The 25084-nt window shown below is 37.9% G+C and overlaps 2 protein-coding genes and 1 non-coding gene across 5 annotated transcripts; all 3 read right to left on the reverse strand.

Moving 5' to 3' along the window:
- Positions 1–9077: 9077 nt before the first annotated feature.
- On the reverse strand, positions 9078–14672 carry stx5al (syntaxin 5A, like). Its single transcript, XM_036588138.1, has 11 exons — positions 14150–14672; positions 13279–13507; positions 12307–12377; positions 12111–12166; positions 11953–12023; positions 11745–11861; positions 11582–11638; positions 11406–11487; positions 11230–11327; positions 11021–11142; positions 9078–10803 (listed from the first exon to the last, which is right to left on the reverse strand). The coding sequence occupies exons 2-11, from the start codon at positions 13486–13488 to the stop codon at positions 10644–10646; spliced, it is 1044 nt and encodes a 347-aa protein (XP_036444031.1). The 5' UTR covers positions 13489–13507; positions 14150–14672; the 3' UTR covers positions 9078–10643.
- Positions 14673–15027: 355 nt separating this feature from the next.
- Positions 15028–15142, reverse strand: LOC118820743. Its single transcript, XR_005008287.1, has one exon. It is a non-coding gene; the product is annotated as a U5 spliceosomal RNA (small nuclear RNA).
- Positions 15143–19686: 4544 nt separating this feature from the next.
- On the reverse strand, positions 19687–23910 carry LOC118820167 (vascular endothelial growth factor B). 3 transcript variants are annotated; one of them, XM_036588323.1, is made up of 5 exons: positions 23797–23910; positions 22610–22640; positions 20755–20954; positions 20561–20631; positions 19687–20230 (listed from the first exon to the last, which is right to left on the reverse strand). In XM_036588323.1, the coding sequence occupies exons 1-5, from the start codon at positions 23878–23880 to the stop codon at positions 20191–20193; spliced, it is 426 nt and encodes a 141-aa protein (XP_036444216.1). In that variant the 5' UTR covers positions 23881–23910; the 3' UTR covers positions 19687–20190. The 3 variants fall into 3 exon arrangements, with proteins under 3 accessions (XP_036444216.1, XP_036444218.1, XP_036444217.1); XM_036588325.1 differs by having other exon boundaries at positions 20755–20826; positions 23797–23857; XM_036588324.1 differs by lacking the exon at positions 22610–22640 and having other exon boundaries at positions 20755–20826; positions 23797–23909.
- Positions 23911–25084: the final 1174 nt, after the last annotated feature.

The following is a 25084-nucleotide window of genomic DNA, read 5'->3' on the forward strand; positions in this document are numbered from 1 at the left end:
AACATTAATTAAAAGGAAATTCTTTGAGTTTTTTTTTTCTGGCCCACAGATTTGTTGATATTTGTTGAAAGTCCCTTTAGTGGCTGAGTTTGACACCCCTGATGTAAAACCTCCTGCAACTCACCTGCAAATGTCTCAGTTTTGAGAAACAAGTGTCCTGAATCAAAATGCTGATTACGCATCACATTATCACATAGAATGATATACTGTTTTGTGGATCAGTGCGCAAGAAAATAAAACAGAACATGGTTCACTGGGTGGTTGAAAAGGAGACCAGTTTTTTATTCTGTCTGTTTCCTGAGCCTAAGCTAATGTTTCTGTAATCATCTGCGTTAACTAGTCAGCTAACAATGACAGCTATTTAAACAGCTGGCTGCTTGTGCCAGCATTTACTCTGCTTTGTTAGCCTGCAGTTATTGTGATTTACATAGCCCAACTCATTTTCTTCTCTCTTGATGGCCCCTAATCATTTTTACACAGAGCTCAGACTGATGTGATGAGCTTCTTAATGGACTTGTTGTGCTACTAGGATGGGTGAAGCATCCAGTAGGCTATGACTGTAATGGCTACTTAAACATTTATTTTCAAACACTAACAGATAAAAACATTACTATATGGTATAGAAGCCTAGATAGAAATACAAAAGATGGATGTATACATATACATATGTAGTGGAATGCATTGTGTGCAACTTCAATTGCTTTTTAAATGCTTTCTGTAACTGTCAGGTTGTACAAGTATTATGTTGCACACAACAGCCTAAGGAAAGATACAAGTGGTTACTTAAGGCCCTGCAGCCACCAGGGGGCCCCCTAACAATTTTTGTGCTATACTGCTATGTTTTCAATAGTTTCTTGTAGTTTCTGATACAGAACATCTATATTGATACTATTGTTCTTAGTCAAACCCAGCTATTTGATTTTTTCACACACATTTGTGCATATTTTACTACGCATAATTGTACCACTCATAGTACAATGTCCACAGAATGTGAACCAAGGGCAATTTATAGCAAAAAAAGAAAAAAAGGGGGGTTGCAAGGTTTGATTTAACAGCGATATCATCCTACATACAGTTTCTAAATGCACCTTGACAGCTGCTCAAGTGCCCATACTCAACTTCAGTCTACAGCCTGATTCAGTTTGCTATGAACTTTTACACCCACTTTGCTCCTTCAAAGCAATTTGTGTGAGAGCCTCCAGATCTTTTCGCCTCCAGTCCAGCTGACGGAGATCCAGCAGCTGTGAAACAGGAGCCTTATTACTCACAGAGCCAGTGGCGGTAAATCAGCACTGGCTCACACAGATGCATATGTCAGATTTATGGCTATGGCTACGAAGTTTGGAGGGTAAATATAAAAATTGATTAGTCAGTAGTAAACAAGGATTGGCTTATTTACACAGTTTTGGGTGGAGTTCCAGTATTAGAAGAGCAGTTTGGAATAAAGATTTGAAAAGTGACGGCTGAGAAAATGAACAGTAATGAGATCAGATGGGGAAGGTCAAATTCAGAATGAATTCTTAAACTTATAATCAGGATTAAAATGCAAATCTCAGTACTTTCCACTTTCTTTAGAAGTACTTTCTATGTCAGAAAAGGTCTTAGACAAAAATGTAAAATAAAGCCATAAAAGCCTTTGCCTAGAGATCATGCTCATGCACTGAAAAAAGTGATGCATTGAATTTCCTTGGCTCCAGCGTGTACATCATGTCCACATTAATAAAATATATATCATCAAAATGTGACCGGCCATTGTGTGCTCATTTGCATTTACTGCATTGCCTGAAAATCCTTGCTAAGCGGCGGCTATTTTTTCTTTCTATCTAACCTTAGAATATCCAAGTTATTCAGTGAAATCCATAGCTTTTCTTTATTTAGGTTCTTTGTCTCATCATACAGTCATATATTATATGTATATATGTCATATATATGTGCACCCTTGGTTAAATGACCTGATGAATGTTTTGTTTTCTAAGTGAAAATAAGTTAACACATTGGAAACAATATGAAATTAAAATAAAATAAAATGCGATGTGCAAAAGTCATGGCACATTTTATATTCTGTGGAGTTTTTCCCATTATGATAGACTCAGCAAAAAAATAGAAACTGTGCACTAAAATTTGTAGAAAAATGTCCTATTTAAGTTTGTTCCTTTAGAGGACGTGTTTACTTAGAAAAACAACAAATCATGTAATTTAAACAGGGGTGTTCAAACTTTTGCATTTGACTGTATATAGTGATGATGGGATAAATTATCATTAATTAAGTACGCTAAATGAATAATATTAATGTTGGCTGGCTACTATACTATACTATACTGCCTGCTTTTAAATCCATCCCTGTTTGCATTATGCGGACGCATTATCAGTTCTCTTGCATTCAAAAGTATAAAGATTGTTTCAAACATTTTAACCAACATAATAGCGGCCATTTCTAGGGGTCATGATAGTGGTCAATCCTTATTTATTCTAAAGTGCTTACTACATTTCCAGAAATCAAATTAGAGGAACCGTGGCATTTATTGATTAAGCCAAGCAGACTCGATAGTGCCTGTACAAGCAAGTTCAGAATCCCAATAAAGAATTATACATGCATTTGTCACTTTGATTTCCCCCAGTGAACCATCCTAACACAAAACACAACAGGCCATTTCTGCATCTGCATCTGTTTCAGTGACATATCAGTTTGTGTTTTCACTTTGACCCATCCTTCATCACAGCAGAAATGATAGTGATCTACTGCCTCTGTTCTGTAATGACTGATGAAAGAATGGTGCTTTGAATTTAATGGATTCAATGTGTACATCCTTTCAACATAAATAATATATATATATCCTTATATATATCTTGTATCGCCAGATGTAAAAAAGTACCATTTTTTGCGCAACAGCAACAATATGCTACATCAACACATTTCTGTCTTTCAGTTCACTAACTTTTGCCAATAAGTGTGCTGATGTTACATATTTGATACATTTATCAATATTTTATTTATTTATATTGTTTCAATCAAGTAAATTCAAAGCATATTACTTACTAGTGTTTGCCTTAGAGCCACTGTTTACTTTAAATCTCAACAATTATTGTACCAAACATCCTGAGATAACACTTACACAATTAAAGTGTTGAGATCTTAAATGTACGTAAATATATACAATACCTTAACTATACATAAAAATAAAGCATGCTGTAGGAAAGTGGCTTAAATAAGAAATATCTTTGTACATTACAAAGAATTATTTCAGTCCACTCTTGTCCAAACACCTTAAAGCTGCTCTGTGAGATGAGCCCCACCTTTTTGAGCAAAACAGACCACCACACATTATTATTCAGTCATCATTACGCCATAAAACCCAAGGATATTTTAGCCCAGATCCTCTTCTTTCCATGCTGCCTTAAATTTACTTAATTCCAATGTGTACATCACTTCTTAAAAAGCTGGTTCTTTAAGGGTTCTTTAGTAAAGACAGTGTTTCTATATACAACCATGAACACTCAAAGAACCATTTGCATGCTTAAATGGTTCTTCAGATGTGTTTTATGCAAAGAACCATTTCAGCATGCAAGGGCTCTTAAAGTGTTTATGGTTCTATATAGAACCATTCTCTTTACTGTAGAAACCCTTGAAGAACCATTTTTTAAAGAGTGTATAGTACATCACAATGTTGTCTTTCAGTTTATTCATTTGACAACAATTGTGTCAATATCAATTATTTTATTCATGTGAAAATTTTCACTGTAGCATCTACAGCATGACACATTAAACTTACTTGTTCCTGTGATTAGAGATGAAGGTGCTGTTGTCTTTTTCCTTTGATTCGTCTCTGAATTGTTTCCCGCGTCAACTGCAGGTCAAAGCTGAAAACAAACAAATCGAAAGACAAAGAAGCGGAGAAAGCAAGAAGGTGATACACAGTGTGACTGCTGGAGGATGCTGTGAGGACTTCATCAGACAGGCCCAGAGACAGAGCAGGAGAGGCACCATTGGGATAAAACTTGCAGATTGATTAAACACTAATGGCTGTGTTTAACACGAAAATAGACAGAGCAGATGTGGAGGAAAAAGGGAGGGAGCATATAAGAGGAAGATGAAGAAGAGGGGGATGATCACTTATCTCCCATCCTCAAAGCTTTTACAATTAAGCCTCCTTTCTGCTATTTTTTGATGATGCATGGTCTTCTAGGTCAGCAAATTGATGATTGGTTTGCAAACGTCCGCAATTTTCGTCCATTTAGCTCAAGGCAAAGCAGACCACTGTAAGACACCTCAGAAAAACAAAATTCTATAATGTGAAGCCATTAGAAATCTCGTCTGTCTTTCTCCTGTGCTTTTAAAAATTAAGCTGCCAAAAAACGTTCTTTGGAGTCTTGACAGAAGAACTATTTTCGGTTGCCCAAAGAACCTTTTGGAGTGGATGTTTCTTTGAAGAATAATTTTTATAAATGACGTGCAACTGTGATGAACCTTTTAAAGAACAGTTTTTCCAAGCCAAGAACCATTTAGGGACCTTTATTTTAAGAAGGGACAAGCATTCTTGAAGGACAGCGTTGCCAGTTATGTATTGTAATATCCTGCCCAGTTGTGCCCTTGTCTTTGTATGTTTCCCTGCTCCTCCCTTGCTTTTATCATGCCCCTCACCTGTGTCTTGTCTATACCCCACGTGTAATTGATCCCAGGTGTTTCTCATCCCTCAGTTTATATTCCCCTTGTCTTTGTCTTGCATGATGCTTGGCATTGTTTTGTCTCAGTGTTTTATACTCAGTTTTGTTTGTTAGTTCTTCCGGTGTGTTAGTTTTCTGGTTTAGCTTTTCTTTTTGTTTATGGTTAATCCTGTCTTCATCATGGACAACAATAAAACACCAAGCTCGCACTTGCATCCTGCTTCCTCGTCTGCTTTGGCTCTTACAATGTTGCCCATATTTTTCCCCAATTACAATATTTAACTGAGTGACTGACTTTTAAAAGTCCTCTTCTGAATACCCTTTGTTCCAGGTGAAATATGTGATGGCTGAAGGCTTTTTTCTTTGAGCCTGAATGATAAGTAGCCAGAGAAACACCTGCAGAAGAGCAGCACTTTACTGTACTTGATCAATACGCAAAGGAACTCTTACATTACACATTAATCTAATCCCAGTGACTCCAACAGGCTTTTAACACAAGCGTGGAGACAGGTCGGTGTTGAGGAAGGAAGAGTAGAAGTGAGGAGCTCAAAGAATTGAAGCCATTGTGCTGAAATTCATGCCTAACATTTAGCTCAAATTTCCTTTGCATGGCAGAAGAGCTGAAGGTGTTAGTTTTGTTTGAAACTGGCCACACAATCTGTCCACAGTCAGAAAAAAGGTATGAAACTGTCTCCGGGGCAGTACTTCTCTTGTCACTGGGGTGGTACCCTCAGGGGTACATCTCAGTACCTTTAGTCAGGGAAAATAATTGTACCAAAATCTATTGAAATTATTATTTTCTAAGTTGTACTGACTCCACACACCCTGTCTCATCTCCAGCCTTTTTATTTTATTGCTGTTTTAAAACATTGGGTTATGAAAACGTACAAATACATACCTTTTACACTGGGAAAAACTTAATTAAGGTTCACAATTGGACCTTAAAACTACTGTTGTACCTTGATGAATGCAAAATGTTATCTGGTCTATTCTGACAGGGTAACCCTTGAAGTATATTTGTTAGGCATCTGTTGGAGCATATGCTCTTATAAAGAGGTGCCAAAATGGTTGTTTCATCTATAGAAGAACCACTTTCTAAATCCCTAAGAAACCTTTAGTGTCCATCACTTCTTCAAAGTATCACTTTTGTAAATAAGATACATAAGTGTAAAGAACATTTTTAAAATTGAAAGCAGCTCCCAATTACACAAAGCTTCTGTACAAGCTCACCATATAAAATGGATATTAATGGATATTATCTTCATATTTGTCCCATGAAAAGCAGACCCTTCTATTGTTTCTTACACATATTGTTGAGCCAAGACTCTGATTTAATTGCATATTATGTAATCCCTACAAAAACCTTGACAGCATAGTGGAAATGTCTGGAAGAAGGACTGAACATGAGATCATTTGACTTGACCAGGTTTTAGTTGCTTCAGACCAAAGTGCTGAAGCATTAAAATATGGGTTCATCATACTGTAATAACAGGGGATTAACATTTATCCTCAGCACTTTAGCTTCCACTGAGAGGCAAGGTGCTTTAAGCCATTGGCCAGCCATGCAAGACAGACTGCTGCCTTCACCTCTCACCTTGTGAACAAGAGGGACTCCTTTGCATCCCTCTGCATATTTCAACAGTTTACAGTAAGGTCCGATCATGTAGGCTTTCTGTGTTCTGGAGACTGCTACCTTTCTACCTTTATTTAAGTATTTTAACTGTCAAGACTGTATTAATTGAGTTATGTAAACAGGAGACAATGTTTCCCTGTTGACTTATTTTTCAGAAATAATCATCACACTGTTCCAGACTGTAGAAATCTCACTTGTTTGCTACCTTGTTAATTTGAGCATTTGTGAATAAACTACAGTTGACCTTCAGAATAAATTGTCTCCAGATGTTCTATTGGTCCTTCCACACATTGGAGCTCCAGCTTTGACCAATACACTGATGCTGAAACTGGGCTTTTTACTAAGGCGCACCGAGCACCTCCACCAGAAGAGGGCAGATGAAAGCCACAGACGCAGCTCCTGTGTGGACCACAGTTGGCTCAGGGTGGCTACATGATTCTCAGGTGGGTCACTTGTTCTCTGAATTGAACAGGAGGGTCCAGATCTGATCCTGGAGGGGCATACTCCAGCAGAGTTTGGTGTATTTCTGCATGTTATATATTTTAGATGTAAATAAAGTCAGTTAGAGTGGTTTGATGAGAAACACCGCATCATAAGGAATCTTACAGATAGAACTGTTCACAGTGGTGATAGGGACCAGACATCTGAAGAGCTGAATGCCTCTAAAAGCTTCCTCACAGAAGGTTATTATGGGAAATAATTACAAATAAGTTGCCTAATATGTTTTACAATCGTTTTGAGAAAAGGTTTAAACTATTTGTTAACACATTCAGAGTGGAGGACATACAGGGTGTTGTTAGGCAAAACAGTACCCAAGGACAACTTATTTTTTCAGATTTACCACTATTATGCATAGTAAATAAAATGGCTAAGTTTGCAGTGTTCCTGTCTCCACCATTGTAAAGAAATCCGTCACTAAGTTTCTCTTCAATGAACTTTCACATCAAACACTTTAAATAACTTTGTTTACATCTTAGCCATTGAATTACACAGAAATTCTGAGAAACTGCTGGAATTCCCCTTTAATTGCACAGTTAATGTAACTGGCAATGACACTTTGTCATCACATCTGATTTCTACAAAAGGGAGGGTGATCTACAGTAGGCTTATTGTTTCTGTTCCCTGCAGATTCAGGAAGCTGGTGAGAGAGCTGGAGTCTGAAGTGTCAGAGGTGACAGCTGTTCCCTCTAGTCTTATGCGACAGTCTGGATGAGCTGCAGGAGCATAGGGCAGTGCAGGAGGGCTGGAGTCCAGAACAGTTTGCTGTTTTATCTGCACTCACCAACAAACTAAACCTGCCATTTAAGTGCAGAGTTGGATCAGATTGAGCAGAGAAATCACCACAGTGTGCAGACGTCTGATTCTCCACCCCTGAACTAGCAAGACAAGGACAATTCGAAGATGTGAATGTATATTTTAAGGAATAAAAATGGGGGCTCTGACAACAGAATATACCATTCACTCTCATGACAAAAGAAAGAATGAAAATGATTTATAACAACAACTGTTGGAAAATACCTCAAGAACAAGACGTAGAAAAGTGAAGTGTATCAGTAACTGTCTGAGATAAAGAAATTCCACAGGGCCTTTGAAAGGATGATGGAACAATGAATGATGAAAGTAGGAAAGAATAAACATGCTCCGCCATAGCGTCCACTGCCTCCACCACAATGTGCCTAAAATATTTTGACCACTGACTGTATATGATGTACACCGATCAAGCATAACATTACGCCCACCTCCTTGTTTCTACGCTCATTGTCCATTTTATCAGCTCCACTTACTATACAAGTTCTACAATTACAGACTGTAGTCCATCTGTTTCTCTGCATACTTTGTTAGCCCCCTTTTACCCTGTTCTTCAGTGGTCAACACCTCCATGGACCCTCACAGAACAGGTAGTATTTGGGCGGTGGATCATTCTCAGCACTGCAGTAACACTGATGTGGTGGTGGTGTGTTAGTGTATGTTGCGCTGGTCTGAGTGGATCAGACACAGCAGTGCTGCTGGAGTTTTTAAACACTGTGTCCACTCACTGTCACTGTCACGGACAATGAGCGTAGAAACAAGGAGGTGGTCATAATATTATGCCTGATCGGTGTATATACAGTCTTCTCGATACTTTTCAATGGGTTTATGAACTGCACTGAATGTATATAGAAAATAATGTAATTTTTAACTATAATATATGTTGGCATGCATCTGTTTTCCAAACGGCACAAATAAAACATTTTTGCTTATGCTTTCAGCGATTATCTGTTAAAAAGTCTTTTAGAAGAGTGTAATATGAAGTACATAAAAACATATATATTTACAGTATTTAATGACCAAACACAATTTAAAATGTAATATTATACTTTCTTTTTAAACTGCAATTTCTTTACATTTATAACTCACAAAAAGCAAACCATTTTGGCCTGACAACTGTTCACCAGCAGTGTCTTATACAACCATTCTAAAACCTGCAGCCACTCTAAAACTCGTTTTGTCTTCATTTCTTTGTCTGCCCCTCAGCTGCCTCATGTTGTCTAGCCATACATTTCTTTTTCATGTTTCACACCCAGCTCTGATTCTTCCACACCGAAACACATTAAATAAATGAAAATTTCACAAGTCTGACTACAGCATAATATGTTCTCAAGAATGCTCAGCCCCAGATAAAGCAAGAAGTCTGACAATGTATAACAATGTGTAGTTACACACCATTCTGAAATACATTATTTGAAAGTGTAAGTGAACACTTAGATTTGAAAGCATAACCAGTGAAAAACATGAAACGTGCAAATATGTGAATGTTTTTACTTGTAGACTGTGATGACTGTAAAAATATTAACATGTACAGTGTTTAGTTACATAATATCAGCAATTACAGTCACAAATTACACAGTGACCATTGAAAAGATTCAGCTTCCCCACTAATAATTTAAGACACTGATACTGTTGGAATTGAAGAGTACAAAGAACCTGTAAGAGCTTTTTACCACCCCCACTTTTTACCACTGCAACAGAAATAAGAAGGCAAATATAAGACAGAGGGGATGCTCTCTCAAAGCAGAACTAACAAAGACCAACAGGGAAGGACAGAGGAATCAGAAATTAAAGCTAAACGCAACGCCATGATCCACTGATGTTCCTCCATTTGTATCCTGTGGTTTGTTTCTTTTCATTTCACAGTACAGCTGTATGTTAAGGGCTGGAATGTCAGTGTTAACAGTGAATTAGCTTCTACTGTATCTCTTACAAGTTATAACCATGTTTGAAATTGAAAAATAAACTTTAAATGCTTGTTTCCCTGACACTGGATGTATGGTACTATGGTACTGCTTAATCAAAACCTCCAGCTGCCCTTTATGTTGTGAGAACAGTTCACAACACAACTACTGTTATATTAAGTGGCATTTAAAGTTAGGAGCACATGTTCTTTTTCCTGAAAAGATATGGTTTGGAGATACGTTTTTCTTCCAACAGTGACCAAACGCTTTTTTTTTTGCAGTACCTTACTCAGACAGTGTTCACATGTTCTGTAGAGCTAAGGTTTCTTCTGACTCTTCCTTTATTCATTCTATTAATTACTGTACTCAGAACAGCACTGCACCTCCAAGTACTTCTGGGCACAATGTTATTGGGGTCTTTCCTGAATAATGTTTAAACAGCTTAGATGCTAGCAAGTCCAGCTACTATTGGTCAACTGCCTACATCACCTTTGAAGGCTAGTTTCACATCTGGCAGTTATTGTATTCAGTTGTTAAATAAGCTTCACACCTACAAACAACTGGTTTGCTGCCAAAAGATGCAAAAAGTAAAACTGGAATATTGCTGTAACTAGATAACTGTGTTCCTGGATCACTGACGTTACACAGTGTAGCCAAGCCTGAGAGAATTAAAAGGCAGTTAGGCCAGAATTATTCAGAAGCTCCCTGCCAGCTGATCATTAGGACAAAAGAAACAAGCTATCTGCACATCTGTAAAGGTGTATCCATATATTCTTCTAAACTACAGAGGAAGCGAACAGTGGGGTGTATTTTCTTTTCTCATTGTATAAAACTACTCAAACCTAAAATCTTTTTAGCCACAAAAATAAGATCCAGCCAGAATTACCAGTTTACTTTAACACTGCTCATGTTCCAAAGGAGCAACTCTACTTCCCCAAAAGAAATGATCTTATTAAAGCTAATTATTTAAGGGCACAGCTTGTCTGCAATTGTACAGCACTTGGCAATACAAGCTCTACCCAGACAGAGAGCGAGTATCTGAGCAGAAGAAGGAAAAGTGTGTCTTTCACTCCTGTCAGAAACGGCTTCTTCTCAAAAGCTTCTCAGTACTGAATCCAATCGGGTGTCCATAGATCTCAGGCCAAGAAGACCACAAAGATGAAGAAAAAAATGATGAGAATGAGGAATATTTTGATGAGCAACCAGCGGTTGTTGGAGACAGACTGAAAGTACTTAAGGATCTCAGTATGAGCAAGGTCGACATTGAGCTGAGTGTCTTCCACATTAGCATCAATCCTGTGACAGAAGAACACAGAGTTGAAGAACACAGTGGTGAAAAATGCCTATAGGCTAAGGAAGTTTTCATGCACTGTAGATCACTGGTTCTCAACCCAGTCCTGAGGGACTCCCAGATGGTCCAGATTTTTGTGGTGCAAGTTGGGTTGGAGGAAAAACCTGGATTACCTGAGGGTCCCTGGCGAACGGGTTGAAAACCCCTGCTCTAGATACTCACCTTTGAACTGTCTCTTCCTGCTCTTTTACCATGTGGGCCAGCTGCTGGAAAATAGATCCCAACTCCACGATTGTTGACTCTATGTTCTGCATAGTGTTCGCTCGATCCTGAATGTAAGACTCCTGGACATATACATACATATAAGGCGGTTAAACTTACTATGTAATTTCTGAAGCCAAGTTAGTGAACTAAACGTGTAGCATTTGTACCTTCTCATTTAGGAGTTGCATCTGCTGGCTGGATCGAAGATCCATGTCTATGGAGATATCTGCTTTCTTTGAATTATCTTGCATCAAAACTGAATTGCCTGTTTGTGAAATAAGAGTCAGTCAGTATGGCAACATCACAGCATATTTATTCACTGCAGGAAGGTTACTGGTCTTACTAAAGCTGCTGTCATGGAACGAAGAGGATGAGGCTGGAGACTGAGAAAACTGTTCTTGTCTGCTCTTCTGCTGCTTCAGATTCTGTAAACAAATAGACAAAGACTCTGTAAAAACCAACATAAATACAATATAGGAAAAATAACGTGCTGCCCTCATTTGCATCAATAGGATTTACCTCTGTCCTGACCTCCAGAACTGACTTGAAATCACTTGACATTGATGCCAATTTTGACTGTACAAAACAAACATGAGGAAGAAGGTGTTAAATGTCATCACAGTTCATATTGTTTTTCTTTCTAACTAGTTTAGCTCTCAACATGTTTGGAAGATGTCCACACCTGCAATGAAACAACGATGGTACTGGAATGTGTCTGGAGATGTCTGCTGTTTTGCCCATTCCTAGAGCGGACCAGCTCCTGCAGCTGTGCTATCTGTTTATTCAGGCTGTTAATATCCTACATAAGAGAGAGATAAAGTTCACGTGTAGAAATGATTCATGATTCAGGATTTGTGATCTGCACATGTAAGACAAAAGAAATTATTTACCTGTTTCACAATATATGTCAATTCATCAATCTCCACTGCTTTGTCATCAAAGAGGGATTTTCTTTTGGCAACTGTAATCAAAAAGGGAAAACATTACAAACCTCAGTACAGTACATGCACTGGAGTTAGCAGGTGGCTTAAAATTAGAAGATACTTGCGTATTGTGAGCTTTTCCAGCTTGGCAAAGGTGTTGCTAAGGTCCCTGCCAATTCGCCTATAAAGGAGACAAGGAGAAATAAAGATTTGACTTTTGTTCACAGAGCCAACGTCAAAAAGCCCAATTAAATGAACATCCGAGCTATTAGTAATTTGGGACCAACTGTAGAAATTAAAGTAAAAAGCTGTGATATTCACTTTGCCATGAGAGTGAAGTCACTCCGTTGTCTGACTGCACTCTGAACTGGTTTAATATCTTGTGCTCCATTCTGGAAAAAGGGGTTAAGAAATCAAAAACAAAATTTGGAACAAAGTTTAATCACCCAGTACAACTGATGCACAAGATAAAATGAACATTTTAAATGGTTAGTTACTGGACAGGTGGAAAACTCAAGGCTGGAGTTCAGCACAGTTTTGTGTTCTCCCTGTTCCAACATACTAACTTTACCTTTTTCACACTTTTAGACTTAATACAGCAGAAGTTGACATACTAGGGAAAAAAATTACAGAATTTGCAGTGTTTACAAATGAGAATGTTGATATCTCTTACATTTTCACATCTTCATTAAGATATTCACCTGATTTTTTCAAACAAAAAACCTTGTTCAGTGGAGCCGTTTTCAGTTTAATCACAGTCAAAGCAAAGTTAAATCATATAACACAATCAAAGGACAACGAGGTACAACTAACTATACTCTTGTAAATATTAGACAGCTAATGTTAGCTGACTAGGTTTGTATCTTGTCACGAGATCCTTATCTTCATTGTCAATCTTGTTTCTCTCCAAAAATTAAAAATGCTCCTCCAAACAAACACTGTTTTTCATGGAAACATCAGGCAAATACCTTAATATGGATGTGAAAACATGTGAGATCACTACATTCTCATTCATAAAAACTGGCATTGCCGTAACCTTCTCCCTATTACGACAACTTCTGCTGCCTTGAGTCTAGTGTTTAAAGGGTCTATTAACTGGGGAGTTGGACCCAGTGTGTTTAAGAGGGGAAATTACTAAAGTGTGCAGCACCAGTGCTTCGCACCACTGACTGGCTAAAAGCGTAATCTATAACAAATTACTGTGTTCATTCATCCTCGTTGCATGTCATATGGAAAACCGTTTGGAATCCAGCAACATGACACAAGTACATATGGGATGCAGCACTTACTCACCTGTCTCCCTTGCAAGGATTTACACACAGCCTGAAACTCGCTGGTGCGGTCTCGGCAGGACATGCTGCTGGTGTCTACGAGAGGGGTAACGGGAACTGGCATAGCCAGGGGGGTCTCCAGCGACTGGACCAGCTGGGACTGGGTCTGTGAAGGCCCAGTGTACACCCCTTCCTGGCTGCTCTTAGGACCATGGCGGCGGCGGGCATTCATGGGTGCTCTGACACATAACCTGGGACAGAGATGTAAAAGGTCCAGGAATTGTACAGCTATAACCTACAGTGATATTTAAAAAGTCTATCACAACCACTCTAACTTGTTTCATTCATGTTGAAACACAAAAAAACATAAAAGCCGGCATCAGAGGACTGTCTCCATGCTCAAGGTTAAGAAACAGTTAGCTGTCAGTGTGTCAGTGTTGTTACACGGCGCTGTTGGCTGGAGAAGGGGTCAACATGCTAACCAAAGTAATAAACATTACCTAGCTCCCCCCCACCATTAATTGCTGGTTTACTTCCTAAAATATGTTATCACGTATTGACAACGTTTGCTAAATATTTTCCACAAATAGACAGCTAGCAGTAATATAATATTTTTCACGCAGACAGAAAAAGATCTAAAAGTCACATCTTTGTGATCCGCTGTCCGGCTAGCCTGCCGTGCTGATACAAAGGCTGCAGATCTACGTTAGCTAGGTTAGCTTTCTGTCTTCAGTATAAAACTCCATAGCAAGCTAGCCAGCTAAAGCAAGATGACTGACCTCCTAACACATATTTTCTCTTAAGTAAAATAACACCGAGCGCGTCTGAAGTGCCGTTTTGGACAAGACCCCGTCTTGGACAGCTGTAATAATAAAACCGTCTTAAACTCTCACCGGTTAGCCCGACTACTGCTGCTTCTCCTTTTGGTTTTTGGCTGTTAGAAGCTGTTAGCTGTCATCATCCGGGTTCTGCGCCGACACGCTTACGTCACTCACGCCACGTCTTCTTACAACTTTATTTCGTTTTTAACAAAACATGCCCGTAAATTTTCAGACTCAGATTATTTTGTAATGTTCTGTAAAAAGCGAGTCAAAATGCATGTCTGTATCTTTGTTTCTCTTTTCTGGTTTCACTATAGTTTGTTTCTCTTCTCCTCTGTGAACGAGCTATAAATTCATACTCAACTATATTTTCTGTTACTACACAAATCCCAACGGTGCGGCTGAATCTGCCGTGAACTATTTGCCTGCAAAGCATACAAAATACTAGGAGCTAAAAAGAAACGCAGTATTTATTCACATCCATTTACATTTATTAACAACCAGGAAAAAAATACCTAAAATATCTGGAGCTTTGCAATATCTACAAAATCTTTTACATGCCTCTGCATTGTTTTCTTCTCCTTCCTTTTGTCATTATTATTGTTATCTTTCCCTTCTTTTTTTAATTTGTTAATTTATCTATTGGTAAAATGTGTGTATTAGTTCCGAAAAATTGCATTAATCATCAAAATTGTAAAAAGTGTAAATTTGAGTTGAATAAGCAAAAACAGGGTCACAACAATGAGTTCACTCCACGCTGTTGGTTAATACACTCAACAGAAAGAAAACTCTATTAGTGAATACTATCCCATTTTCTTTCTTTTTAAATGTTTTCACATCATATGACAGTCATAATTAATGGGTTTTGTTTTGTAAATTATATAAAATAACAATATTAACATTATATAAACAAAATAAGTAAAACAGTCTGTTTTTAAACCCTTAAGCACAGCCCCACTGAGCTACAGAACCACCACCAATTTTTGCAATACTCATAATGGTTCCCTCCACAGAAACCTTTAGTAAAAGGTGAGATTTATACGACATGAACAGAAACATGAGCAAAAAGCTGTGAGCTGTGCTGAGTTGAGTTAGGGTACCAAACCTTAGGTAAGTGACTAATATGTACTGCTGCCCTCTACTACTTCAACTTTAATGGTCCAGTCATGCACAGTTTTGATGCTACTGTATCTTTTAAATCAGTTTCAAATGATAGTACATTTACTTATATGTGTATTTGTGAAGAAAGAAATCCATTCCGTTTCATTTAGTCATTCACATTTAGTTAAGATTCCTCTCTGTGTTTGTTTTCATTCTGTTCTATTGGCTCAGTACCAGGACGGCTCTGCTGCTGCACACACCTCTCACTTTCAAGATTTAGCAGTTTATTTTAGACCAAAAATAGCACAAAAAGAGAATAACTAACAAGCTCAACTTCCTGCTGGTTCTACTGAGACATTACACCAAATGGTCAGTAAGTTATGTATGCTTACCTTGTACCTACACTTACTGGCCATTTTATTAGAGACACATATAATATAGGTGCCCTTCAGAGGTTTACGATCACTGACTGCAGCAAACATCGTCCTTTAGACAGAAACTGTTACCAATGATTCATATATACTCCTTTATCATGTAGAGCAAGAATATCAGTAATTAGGCCACTGTCACTTGTTGCTAATACAAAAGTAAGCTTGCTGCACTCTAAAAAGTGATGTGTTGAACAATAACTCACTAACTTGTGTTACCCATTTTAACACTTTTAGTGTAATGTTGTTTTTTGATTTAACACATTGTGTTAAAAGTAACCCAAAATGTGTTTTCTATAATTGGGTATAGAAATATTTCAACACATTATGTGTTAGAATAAATGTGTCGTCTCCAACTGGACACACTAATGACTCTAGTTAGAGACAGAATGCGTGTGTGTTTTTTTTTAACAAATCTGGTTTAAGAGTGTATTAGTTGAAGTGAAGAGGTATCACGGTGGTCTTTGGGAGAAAAAGAACAGCTCATTCATTTTGAAAAAAAGGAAGCATATTTCAAAGTAATAGCTATTCTTTACTCTCTTCTTCACTAACCACAAAAACATCATGAAACAGAGTTCACTGTTGCTCATGCATTATTCATCCAGGCTGGTCGTGCAACTGATCACATTCACTCCACTTCATTACAAACTGAAAATCGACTTATTCCAGACATTACTGTAGAGCTCATAACACAAGAAATCGTGGCAAACATGATCATGCTCTTCATGTAACTGCAGTCAATAAAGGGGAAAAACAAGAATAGCCTATCTTGAGCCACTAAAGCAAAAATCAGATTTGCATATCAATTGTTCTGATCAAGTGCCTTATAAGATACAGTAAAAATACTGCATCCAAAAACTAAAGGACAGTTTCTCAATACAGAATACCGTATGTATCACAATATTTGCTGTCATTTTGACTTTTTCAGACAAGTTGGAATGGACAAAACACAACAGCAAAACAGTAGCACCACTTTTTAAAAAGGCTATGAAAATCTATTTTATTAAATGTTTGAAAAAATAAATTATTGTTAAAGGAATAGGTGGAAAAGTTAAACAACTGGTAAAAATAAATGAATAAAATATAATCATGAAACATCAGACCATCAGATTAGGCATTTGTTACTACATGGTTAATACACACTGGTTGTTATTTACATGATCCCTTTAATTGGCCTAAGTCTTCTTTTTATTATCCATGCACTCGCTCAGTACTTTAGAAATGCTGAAAATAACCACAGCATACTCAGAAAAGTGTATTATGACATCTTGATAACAGTAACAACATATTGTCATACTGCGAACTCTTATCATTTTGTTTTACCAGTGAAAGTGTTTCAGAGTGAATGGACATCTCCTTAATTCCAGTAAAAAGTGGTGCACTTCTGATTTCCGTTTTCTCACAGAGTCAAAGGCATCTTCACCTAATTTCCACTGCTGAACATGACTCATTACTCATGATTTAACCTGCACTTCCCCACTAAAACACGGGACAGGATTACACAGCATTATAACACTAGAACCTCAATATTAAGTGCTACACGTTGTTTGTGTACATGCAGTGATGAAACCAGGACACAAAAGCTAGACATTGTTGACGCAGTTGTTTGCGCAACAAAAACAAGGAAGAAAAAGAAAAAAACAAAAAAATCACTGTAGCTGAATGATACAGCTTTTACAGTACTTACTGATTCATAAGCCTATACACAGCATTACTTCATTTCACATGGATCATTTTCTCTTTTCTTATTACAAAGCAAGTGCAGACTAAAGTAATTACTTGAATGTAAAATAGTAGCACAGTGATTTAGCCTGTGGACGGACAGATAATACAAGTTTCCATTTATCATATACTGTAAAAAGAAAGTGTCTGGAAACTCAGAAACTGAGCTGCCACCAAAAAAGAACCTGGAAACACGAGAGAAATGAGTGTGTGAAGAGAATACAGGCTGTATTGGAAGACAATGACCTTGGTGTTTGAAAAGACCATTACTAGTGAAACAGAGTATCAACAAATAAGAGTTCTGAAATACCAAATTATGTTTTGTCTCCTAGAGAGATTCGAAAGTGTTTCCACCCCTTGCCATGTAGGAGAGTGAAAATATGAATAATTCACTATTCAAACACTTCAAATCAAATCAGCTGGTGCTTTGAAACACCATGTTTTGTGTAGGAACACTAATGGTTATAGTCAGGGCTTCCCAATCTCAGTTCAGGCGATTACACACTACAGTTCCAAATAGTTGAATGAAATGTCCTTTCCTACCTGCTTTCCTTGACTACAAATATTCATAATACAGAACGCAGATCTGTATTCAGTCCATGTTACATTCTGAAAAAGTAGTATTCAGAATACAGTTACTTTTTTTACACACTGGAGATCTACTTTCCAGCAGAGTTTAGTACCAACCTGCATCTAACATGCTGTCTCTCGCCCCCCCTTACCTAACACTAATGCATCTGATTCAACAAGTAAGGGACATCTGAAGAAGTTAATTAGCTGGAGCAGGTGTGGCAGACTGTTGTTGGAACATAACTCCACAGGACAGTATATCTCCAGGACCAGGGTTGGTGACCACTGGTCCAAATTAATTTACCCTGTAAAACAATACCTTATTTCAACGATATAGCTACAATGTTTAGGAATCTCATAACTGATGTAAAACAGCCTGAGTCAGGTTGTACTGAGTGGTTCTAAAAAGAATATATTACTGAATATTTGCAGGAGCCTAATAATTGAACAGCACATACAAGCTAACAGTGGTCGTCTAGTAAATAGACCACTGTAGTCGTGCGTCATTCTGTAGTCCTCGTTATGCCCATATTAGGAACTCCGGGTCTAAGCTCCATTTCTCTATGGCCAGAATGAATAGGGTTTTTGAAAAATCGCCTCTATTGCCCCCTGTGTTAAATTAAAATGTTCAGAACCTGATACGTTTTGTCCTGTGAACATTTTTCTCCTGGATACCACTGGATCCTCCGAATTACGAGGTCGTGAAGAGCTATAATACTAATATTGCTACATGAGAGCTAAAGCTACACGAAACTAAGGCGGGCTGTGGTGGTGCTCTGACGAGCTGTGCTACCTTATCCAAATGTTTTACCGTAGCGAAAAATTACAGGTATACTCGTAAATAAAACCTGTGGGTGGGATATTTTGATAGACTAAAACTTCTTATCAAAAATACTACCCGTGTTAAAACTACGAGGCTGAATTTAGCTTCTTTTTTCGCAGCTTCTTGTTTGAATGTTCATGTTCCACCTTAAACGGTGCAGCAGCTGTGACTAGCTATCACAAACATTAGCTAACAAGACAAAATACTGACCTGTTAGTTCGGTGAACCAGAAAAAATAATTTAATGTTACTCAGCTGTTAAGCGTTAATAGTGAAACCTCCTCATATCATGCCTTTCAACCCTCCATGAAACTCGTCAGCTTCTTTTTCGGTGGCTGCTTGTTCGAATTTTCCCGTTCCACCTTAAATGGCGCAGCAGTGACTGCTGTACCACTTAAGGTCGAACGGGAAAAGTCGAAAAGAAAGCTGGCGATTGTCCCGAGAAAATGTCCTCCGAAAAATTACCAGCATTAAAATAATAATTAGGATATTCTGAGAGCCTAAATCAGTGTATCAGGGGTGAGGAGTGATACTAAGCTGAGTCTGTACTGGATTAGCCTGCGTGCAGGTACGTTTGTAGATCTTTTCAAATCAAGCTAAAAGGAAAGATCTATCGTGTTTCAGTGAGCATCAGATGAAGAAGAGAGAACTGCAGGGAAACCTGCTGATTCTGTTTTGACTTCTTTTCATCTGCCCTCAGTCTGTACATGGAAATGTACACTGACAAAACCTGCTTAATAAGGCTGCCAGTCTAATGACGTGAATTCAGTGTGCAGTAGCTTTAGCTCACATGTAGCAATTCATATTTGAACTCTTTAACGACCTCGTAATTCAGAGGTCCAGTGTCATTCGAGAGAAGAATGTTCACAGGACAACACGTATCGGGATCTGAACATGTTTATTTAACACAGGGGGCGATAGAGGCGATTTTTCGAAAACCCTCTTCCTTCTGGTCATAGGGAAATGGAGATCAGACCCGGAGTTCCTAATATGGGCATAAGAACATGGCGCCGACTACAAAATGACGACACGACTACAGTGGTCTATGAGCAGCTGTCAGAAGTATTCAAGGTTGGAGTCTTCCCCGTGTTTCTCTATCATCGTGGGAAATCTTTGTTTTCAACATTTACTTCAGATGTGACTGCCAAATGTCATTCATTCAATTGTTCTTTCATCCACTGACTAATAGGGATACCCCTGATGCTAGTGTTTCCAACTGATCTAGAAATGTTGTAAATTTGGTTACTATACTGTGGAAAACATAACAGTATTTTTACTATTTTAAACTTTGAATAGTAGAGTTTTTAGACACTTTCTCTCAACAGTGTACTGATAGCCCTGGTAATGGTGTTTTCAATTCTGCAAATAGTGTTTCACAACTGCACAAAACAGCTTGGTTACCGTACTCTGGAAAACACCTTTGCAACATTTCACTGCATCATTTTTGGTAGAGGTTTCAGGCACTTTGTTCTAAAAGTGTACAAATGAGGCACTCAGACTCTCCCTGGATCTGAGAAAAAAAAGAATAATAAAGAATTAATAATAATAAAAATTTACAATATAATTAAACTAAACAAATACAGCATCAACAAGGATGGTAATGATTCTCAGTGTATAAGAGAACTGAGAATTCACAGACATAAATTAAGCGTTGTGGACTAAACTGCAGTGCCTAAGCAATTCTTTTTAGCCAAAGCTTAGCCTGAATATGGGTCTGATAAACTGGTCTGTTCATTTGAATGTCATATTCCAACTCTAAAGCATCTAAATGGCAAATATTCCAGTCTACAGTGAATCATTCTTGAAGAAAATGGCCCCGTTTCCACAATATGGGTTTTACCTGCAACTACAGCCACTGTGCTGAACAAATGGTAACTCAATCATCACAATGGGGTCACTTATCCGTTGCACCTATTGAGAAATGAGACAATAATAGTGGTTTAAAACTATAGAATGGAGTTAAGAATTGCTGGAATATGATTCAAAACAAGAGCAATTTCTTCCCAGTGTTTAGCACCATATTGTCTGTCATACCTGCACCAGAACAGTGTCGTTTTTCACAGGCACACACACTGTAGCCTCGTCACCACAGAACCCCCCACAGCGCTGCACAGGTACATAACAAGGAGAAATGGTGTAATGCATTTCCTCAGGGAACTCATGCCAAACCTTGACTAAAGTTTCTCGTGGGCGGCACGCACTTTGACACAGCACAGGACGAAGATAGTCCATGTCTAGTGAAAATACGGAGCACAATACAAGATTACATTCCAAACTGAATAACAGGCGCAGTTTCAGTGAACACATGAATACATTTGTGATCCCACAAGTCTAAAAATACAGCCTGTGTCTCAATGGATGGAGCTCTTTATCAAGCCACATCCAGGTTTAGTCTTGGAATTGGGAATAGTTGGCCAACATTGGGCCATGTGTACTGTAATTCGACTGAAAGGCCAGTCATTGATAGACTGATAGCATATCATTGCTGTCATTACAAAACATTTCTATTTTTGATTTTACACCATTTGACACTGGCTGCCTTTTACATAATGTGAGCATATCATGATGAATGGATCAACAGAAATAGTTCAAAATGTACATTACAGAACTTAAATGTTAGAATGTTTTGCAATGTTACATTTGCAAATGTTAGAATGTAATGCACTTTACTGTTTGGAATACCTTTCAAAATGTATTTGCATTCCACTTAATTTGAAATAGTGGCCAGTGAACCTTTAATGCAGTGCTGTGAAAAAGTATTTGCCCCTCACCTGATTTCTTCTATTTTTGCAAATTTGTTACATTTGAATGTTTCTGATCATCCAACTAATTTTAATATAACATCAAGACAACATGAGTAAACACAAAATGCAGCTTTTAATGATCATTTCATTTATTAAAGATAAATACTTTTTAAACCTATATCAACCATGTGAGGTTACCAGTCCACAAAGTTTAAAAGAAAAAGTCTTAGGGGTCATCTAGATGCTTTTTTGGCAAATATGAGACGAGCCTTTGTGTTCTTTTTGGTCAGCTGTGGTTTGCGTCTTGCAGCTCTCCCATGGATGCCATTTTTTGCCCAGTGTCTTTCTTATTGTGGAATCATATACATTGACCTTAACTGAGGCAAATGAGACCTGCAGCTCTTCAGATGTTCGTCTGGGTTCTTTTGTGACCTCCTGGATGAGTCGTCCTGGATGTGCTTGGTGAAATTTTGGTACGCTGGCCACTCCTGAGAAGATTCATCACTGTTCCAAGTTATATCCATTTGTGGATAATAGCTCTCACTGTGGTTTGCCGGATTCCCAGAGCCTTAGCAATGGCTTTGTAACCCTTTCCAGACTGGTAGATTTCATGACTTTGTTTCGCATCTGTATTCGATTCTCTTTAGAATGTGCCATCATGTGCTGCTTTCTGGGACCTTCTATCCTGCTTCACATTGCCATACAGGTCCTATTTAAGTGCTGTTTGCATTCAGCAGGTCTGGCAGTAATCAGGCCTGGGTGTGGCCAGTGAATCTGATCATCTAAAAACAGCATGTTAGGTTTATTTGAGTTATCTTTGTCTAATATTAAAAGTAGTTTGATGATCTGAAACGTTTAAGTGTGACAACAGAAGCAACTGGGAGCAAATACTTTTTCTCAGCACTGTATAAAGCAGGTGGCATAGGTATTGATATACTGTGAACAAGCAGTTCAATTATTGATATCCTGTTTATTTGAAATACATTTTGTTCATATTTTATGCCATTTCAATATATTGCAAAACTATATCTGATAAATACATTTGGCATATATATATATATATATATATATATATATATATATATATATATATATATATATATATATATATTTCTTTAGACATGGGAGGTTTAAAAGTGAAGTACCTGGGTCACTGTTGTTAAGCTCATTAGGATTCTATAGGTTGAAAAGGAAGGGAAAAACATCTTAAATTCCAGTTGTGGTAATGGACAATAAAAACATCAGATGATCAGAAGTATCATCATTTGGATGTGGATGCATCATCCATATGTGCAATATTTGCCACAAATGCAGTTTCAAAAGTGCAGTATTTGTGTTGTATTTATTGTAATCTGTGTATTTGTTGTCTATGTATTGTCATTCTGTCGTAATATTTGTTGTAGTAGCATTTTTTTGATTTGTTGTTTTGTTATTACTGTATTTTTTTAGTGTGTTAGGCATAAGCTTGGTAAGTCACTAGCACACTTTGATTGGGTTAAATACACTGAATCTATCCAGATGTGTTGACATGCATTTCCAGTCAGTTCAGTTCCTACGAAGGACACCAAGCCTGGTTTGTTCAAGCGTACTGATGACTCGTGATGATACTGTCAGTGATTTCTCATGCCTTCCATGTAGTCATGACTTCCAGCTAGTATGTGTTTAAACATGCACCACCATGATTTTCTTTACACTAAAATGCCTTTGGCAAAAAAATAATTACAACAGCCCACCCCAAGCCACTTCTGCTACAAACTCATGCAGGGCACATTCCACCAAGAACTGATGCAATCACCATCTACAGATTACAAGTACCCAGGCTGGCAAGACCCTGAAGATGCAGACACTGTTAAACTCTATATTACTGAGGATCACAGGGAGTTAAATGTAGTCAGATTACAAAGTGCAGCATTTCTCAACAGGGCCTGACTTGAGCGCCTCGCACATTCTGAAGTGAATACCAGTGGTCAGTGGTCTTTGCCAGAATGAGTCCTTTTCAAACTGTAAATTTGACTTCTAAAAGACTGAATAGTAGTGTTAGTACAAATCAGCAGCTGTTACACTGACTCATAGCAGTGAATAGTAGTTCTCAGTAGTTCCCAAAATATTCAAAGCGAAAATGAAAATAGTACGATAATAACAAATAAAGAATAAAACAAAATAAAATAAAATAAACGAATTAACAATCAAGCACAAACTACCAGGAAAGCCCTCTCTAGGCAAACACAACACACGGTGAATTGGACTGGAGAAACAGAAATGTGTATATAAATGTGTTATTGGTAGAAGGAAATATGACACTTAAAACTTTTTAAAACTTTCTCGTTCTTACCTCAGAGTCGACTCCATAAGCTTCATGAGGAGACGACGCGGCGACATGAAACACCCACAGGAGCACAGACAGAGTCACCACCATCTCATTTAGAGCAGAGCTCTAACTACAATCTCAGCCACTCTCACTCTCCAAACTACTGAGATGCTCATGAAACCACGAGTTTTCTTATAAAGGCGCTGACTGTTCGGCCCTCCGGAGCAGAAGGGGGCAATGTTTGTGTGAACGCGCCCCTTACCGTTTCTCTGAGGCACGTGAGACACGGCTGCGAAAACGACTTAACGCTGTTAACACAAAAGAAGTGTGTATATTTTACATAAACCTAATTTGGTCTCGCTGTGGACTGTATAAACTAAAAAAAAAACTAAGGCTGCGTCCAAATCCGCACTGTACCATACTAAACAGCAGGTCAGAAACAGCACCAACACAAGTCCGTTCATCAGCGTAGTATGTAGTGTAGTAGTGCGGTTTGGGACGCAGCCTAGCACTTTACTAACACGGCAGCGCGACCGAACTGTGGAGATAAAGATACAACAGAAAGAAACATGGGAGCTAATCAAATAATAAACATTATAATAGGGATAGAAAAAGTTACAGCTGACTGTATATTTATAGAGCATAATTTCAGAGTATGTCTGATCATTTGTAATTAATTGTGGATTATGAACGTCTTATGTTTACACCATGTGTGTACTCTTTACGTAAACGTACGTAAAAGTCTTTCTCGTCACGGTTCGCACAGATTATAGAAAATAACAGTTAAGCAAAGTAAACTTATTTTTACTGATAGCCTTCGCACGGTATGGTAAATTTGGCCTCATCCTCATTAGCCTAGGTATAAACCAGCAAATTTAACATTTAAACTGTATAAAATTATAGTCTTTCTACTATAAACCATGTTTTTATACTACATGGGTCATCTTCACATGTGAAGGACAAAAACCTTTGTTACCCAATGGCTTGAACTCACTTTCACCATTTATGCAACTCCAAACGCATCAAAATACAATTTCCTAAACAGTCATTAGAATATAAAGCAACCTGCTTCAGTGACCTAACCTGTACTTATACCCATACAGTGTTCCACATGTATTTAACATACACCAGGACTGATTATAACAGAGACAATAGAGCAATATGGATGTAACCACATCTGTAGACAAAACGCAGTGTAAACTGTGCTCACATACCCTGCACACACAAAAGTTCTTGTAATAATGAATAACACTAAAACATTCAGCATAAAGTCCAAATTCCAATGAGTATATACTCATATTTTAACTCACCC

Source organism: Colossoma macropomum, unplaced genomic scaffold, assembly GCF_904425465.1.
Source record: "Colossoma macropomum unplaced genomic scaffold, Colossoma_macropomum, whole genome shotgun sequence".
Taxonomy (NCBI): domain Eukaryota; kingdom Metazoa; phylum Chordata; class Actinopteri; order Characiformes; family Serrasalmidae; genus Colossoma; species Colossoma macropomum.

What these genes read in the sequence shown, in the direction of transcription:
- stx5al (XM_036588138.1), bottom strand. Translation starts at nt 13,488, where the DNA reads ATGAATGCCCGCCGCCGCCATGGTCCTAAGAGCAGCCAGGAAGGGGTG. An exon ending in TTCTGGAGGTCAGGACAGAG is followed by an intron (nt 11,488 to 11,581) that starts GTAAATCCTATT and finishes ATTTGTTTACAG; the next exon opens with AATCTGAAGCAGCAGAAGAG. An exon ending in TGCAACTCCTAAATGAGAAG is followed by an intron (nt 11,143 to 11,229) that starts GTACAAATGCTA and finishes GTATATGTCCAG; the next exon opens with GAGTCTTACATTCAGGATCG.
- LOC118820167 (XM_036588323.1), bottom strand. Translation starts at nt 23,880, where the DNA reads ATGGTGGTGACTCTGTCTGTGCTCCTGTGGGTGTTTCATGTCGCCGCG. An exon ending in GCTTAACAACAGTGACCCAG is followed by an intron (nt 20,955 to 22,609) that starts GTACTTCACTTT and finishes TATTTTCACTAG; the next exon opens with ACATGGACTATCTTCGTCCT. An exon ending in ACGACACTGTTCTGGTGCAG is followed by an intron (nt 20,632 to 20,754) that starts GTATGACAGACA and finishes ATTTCTCAATAG; the next exon opens with GTGCAACGGATAAGTGACCC.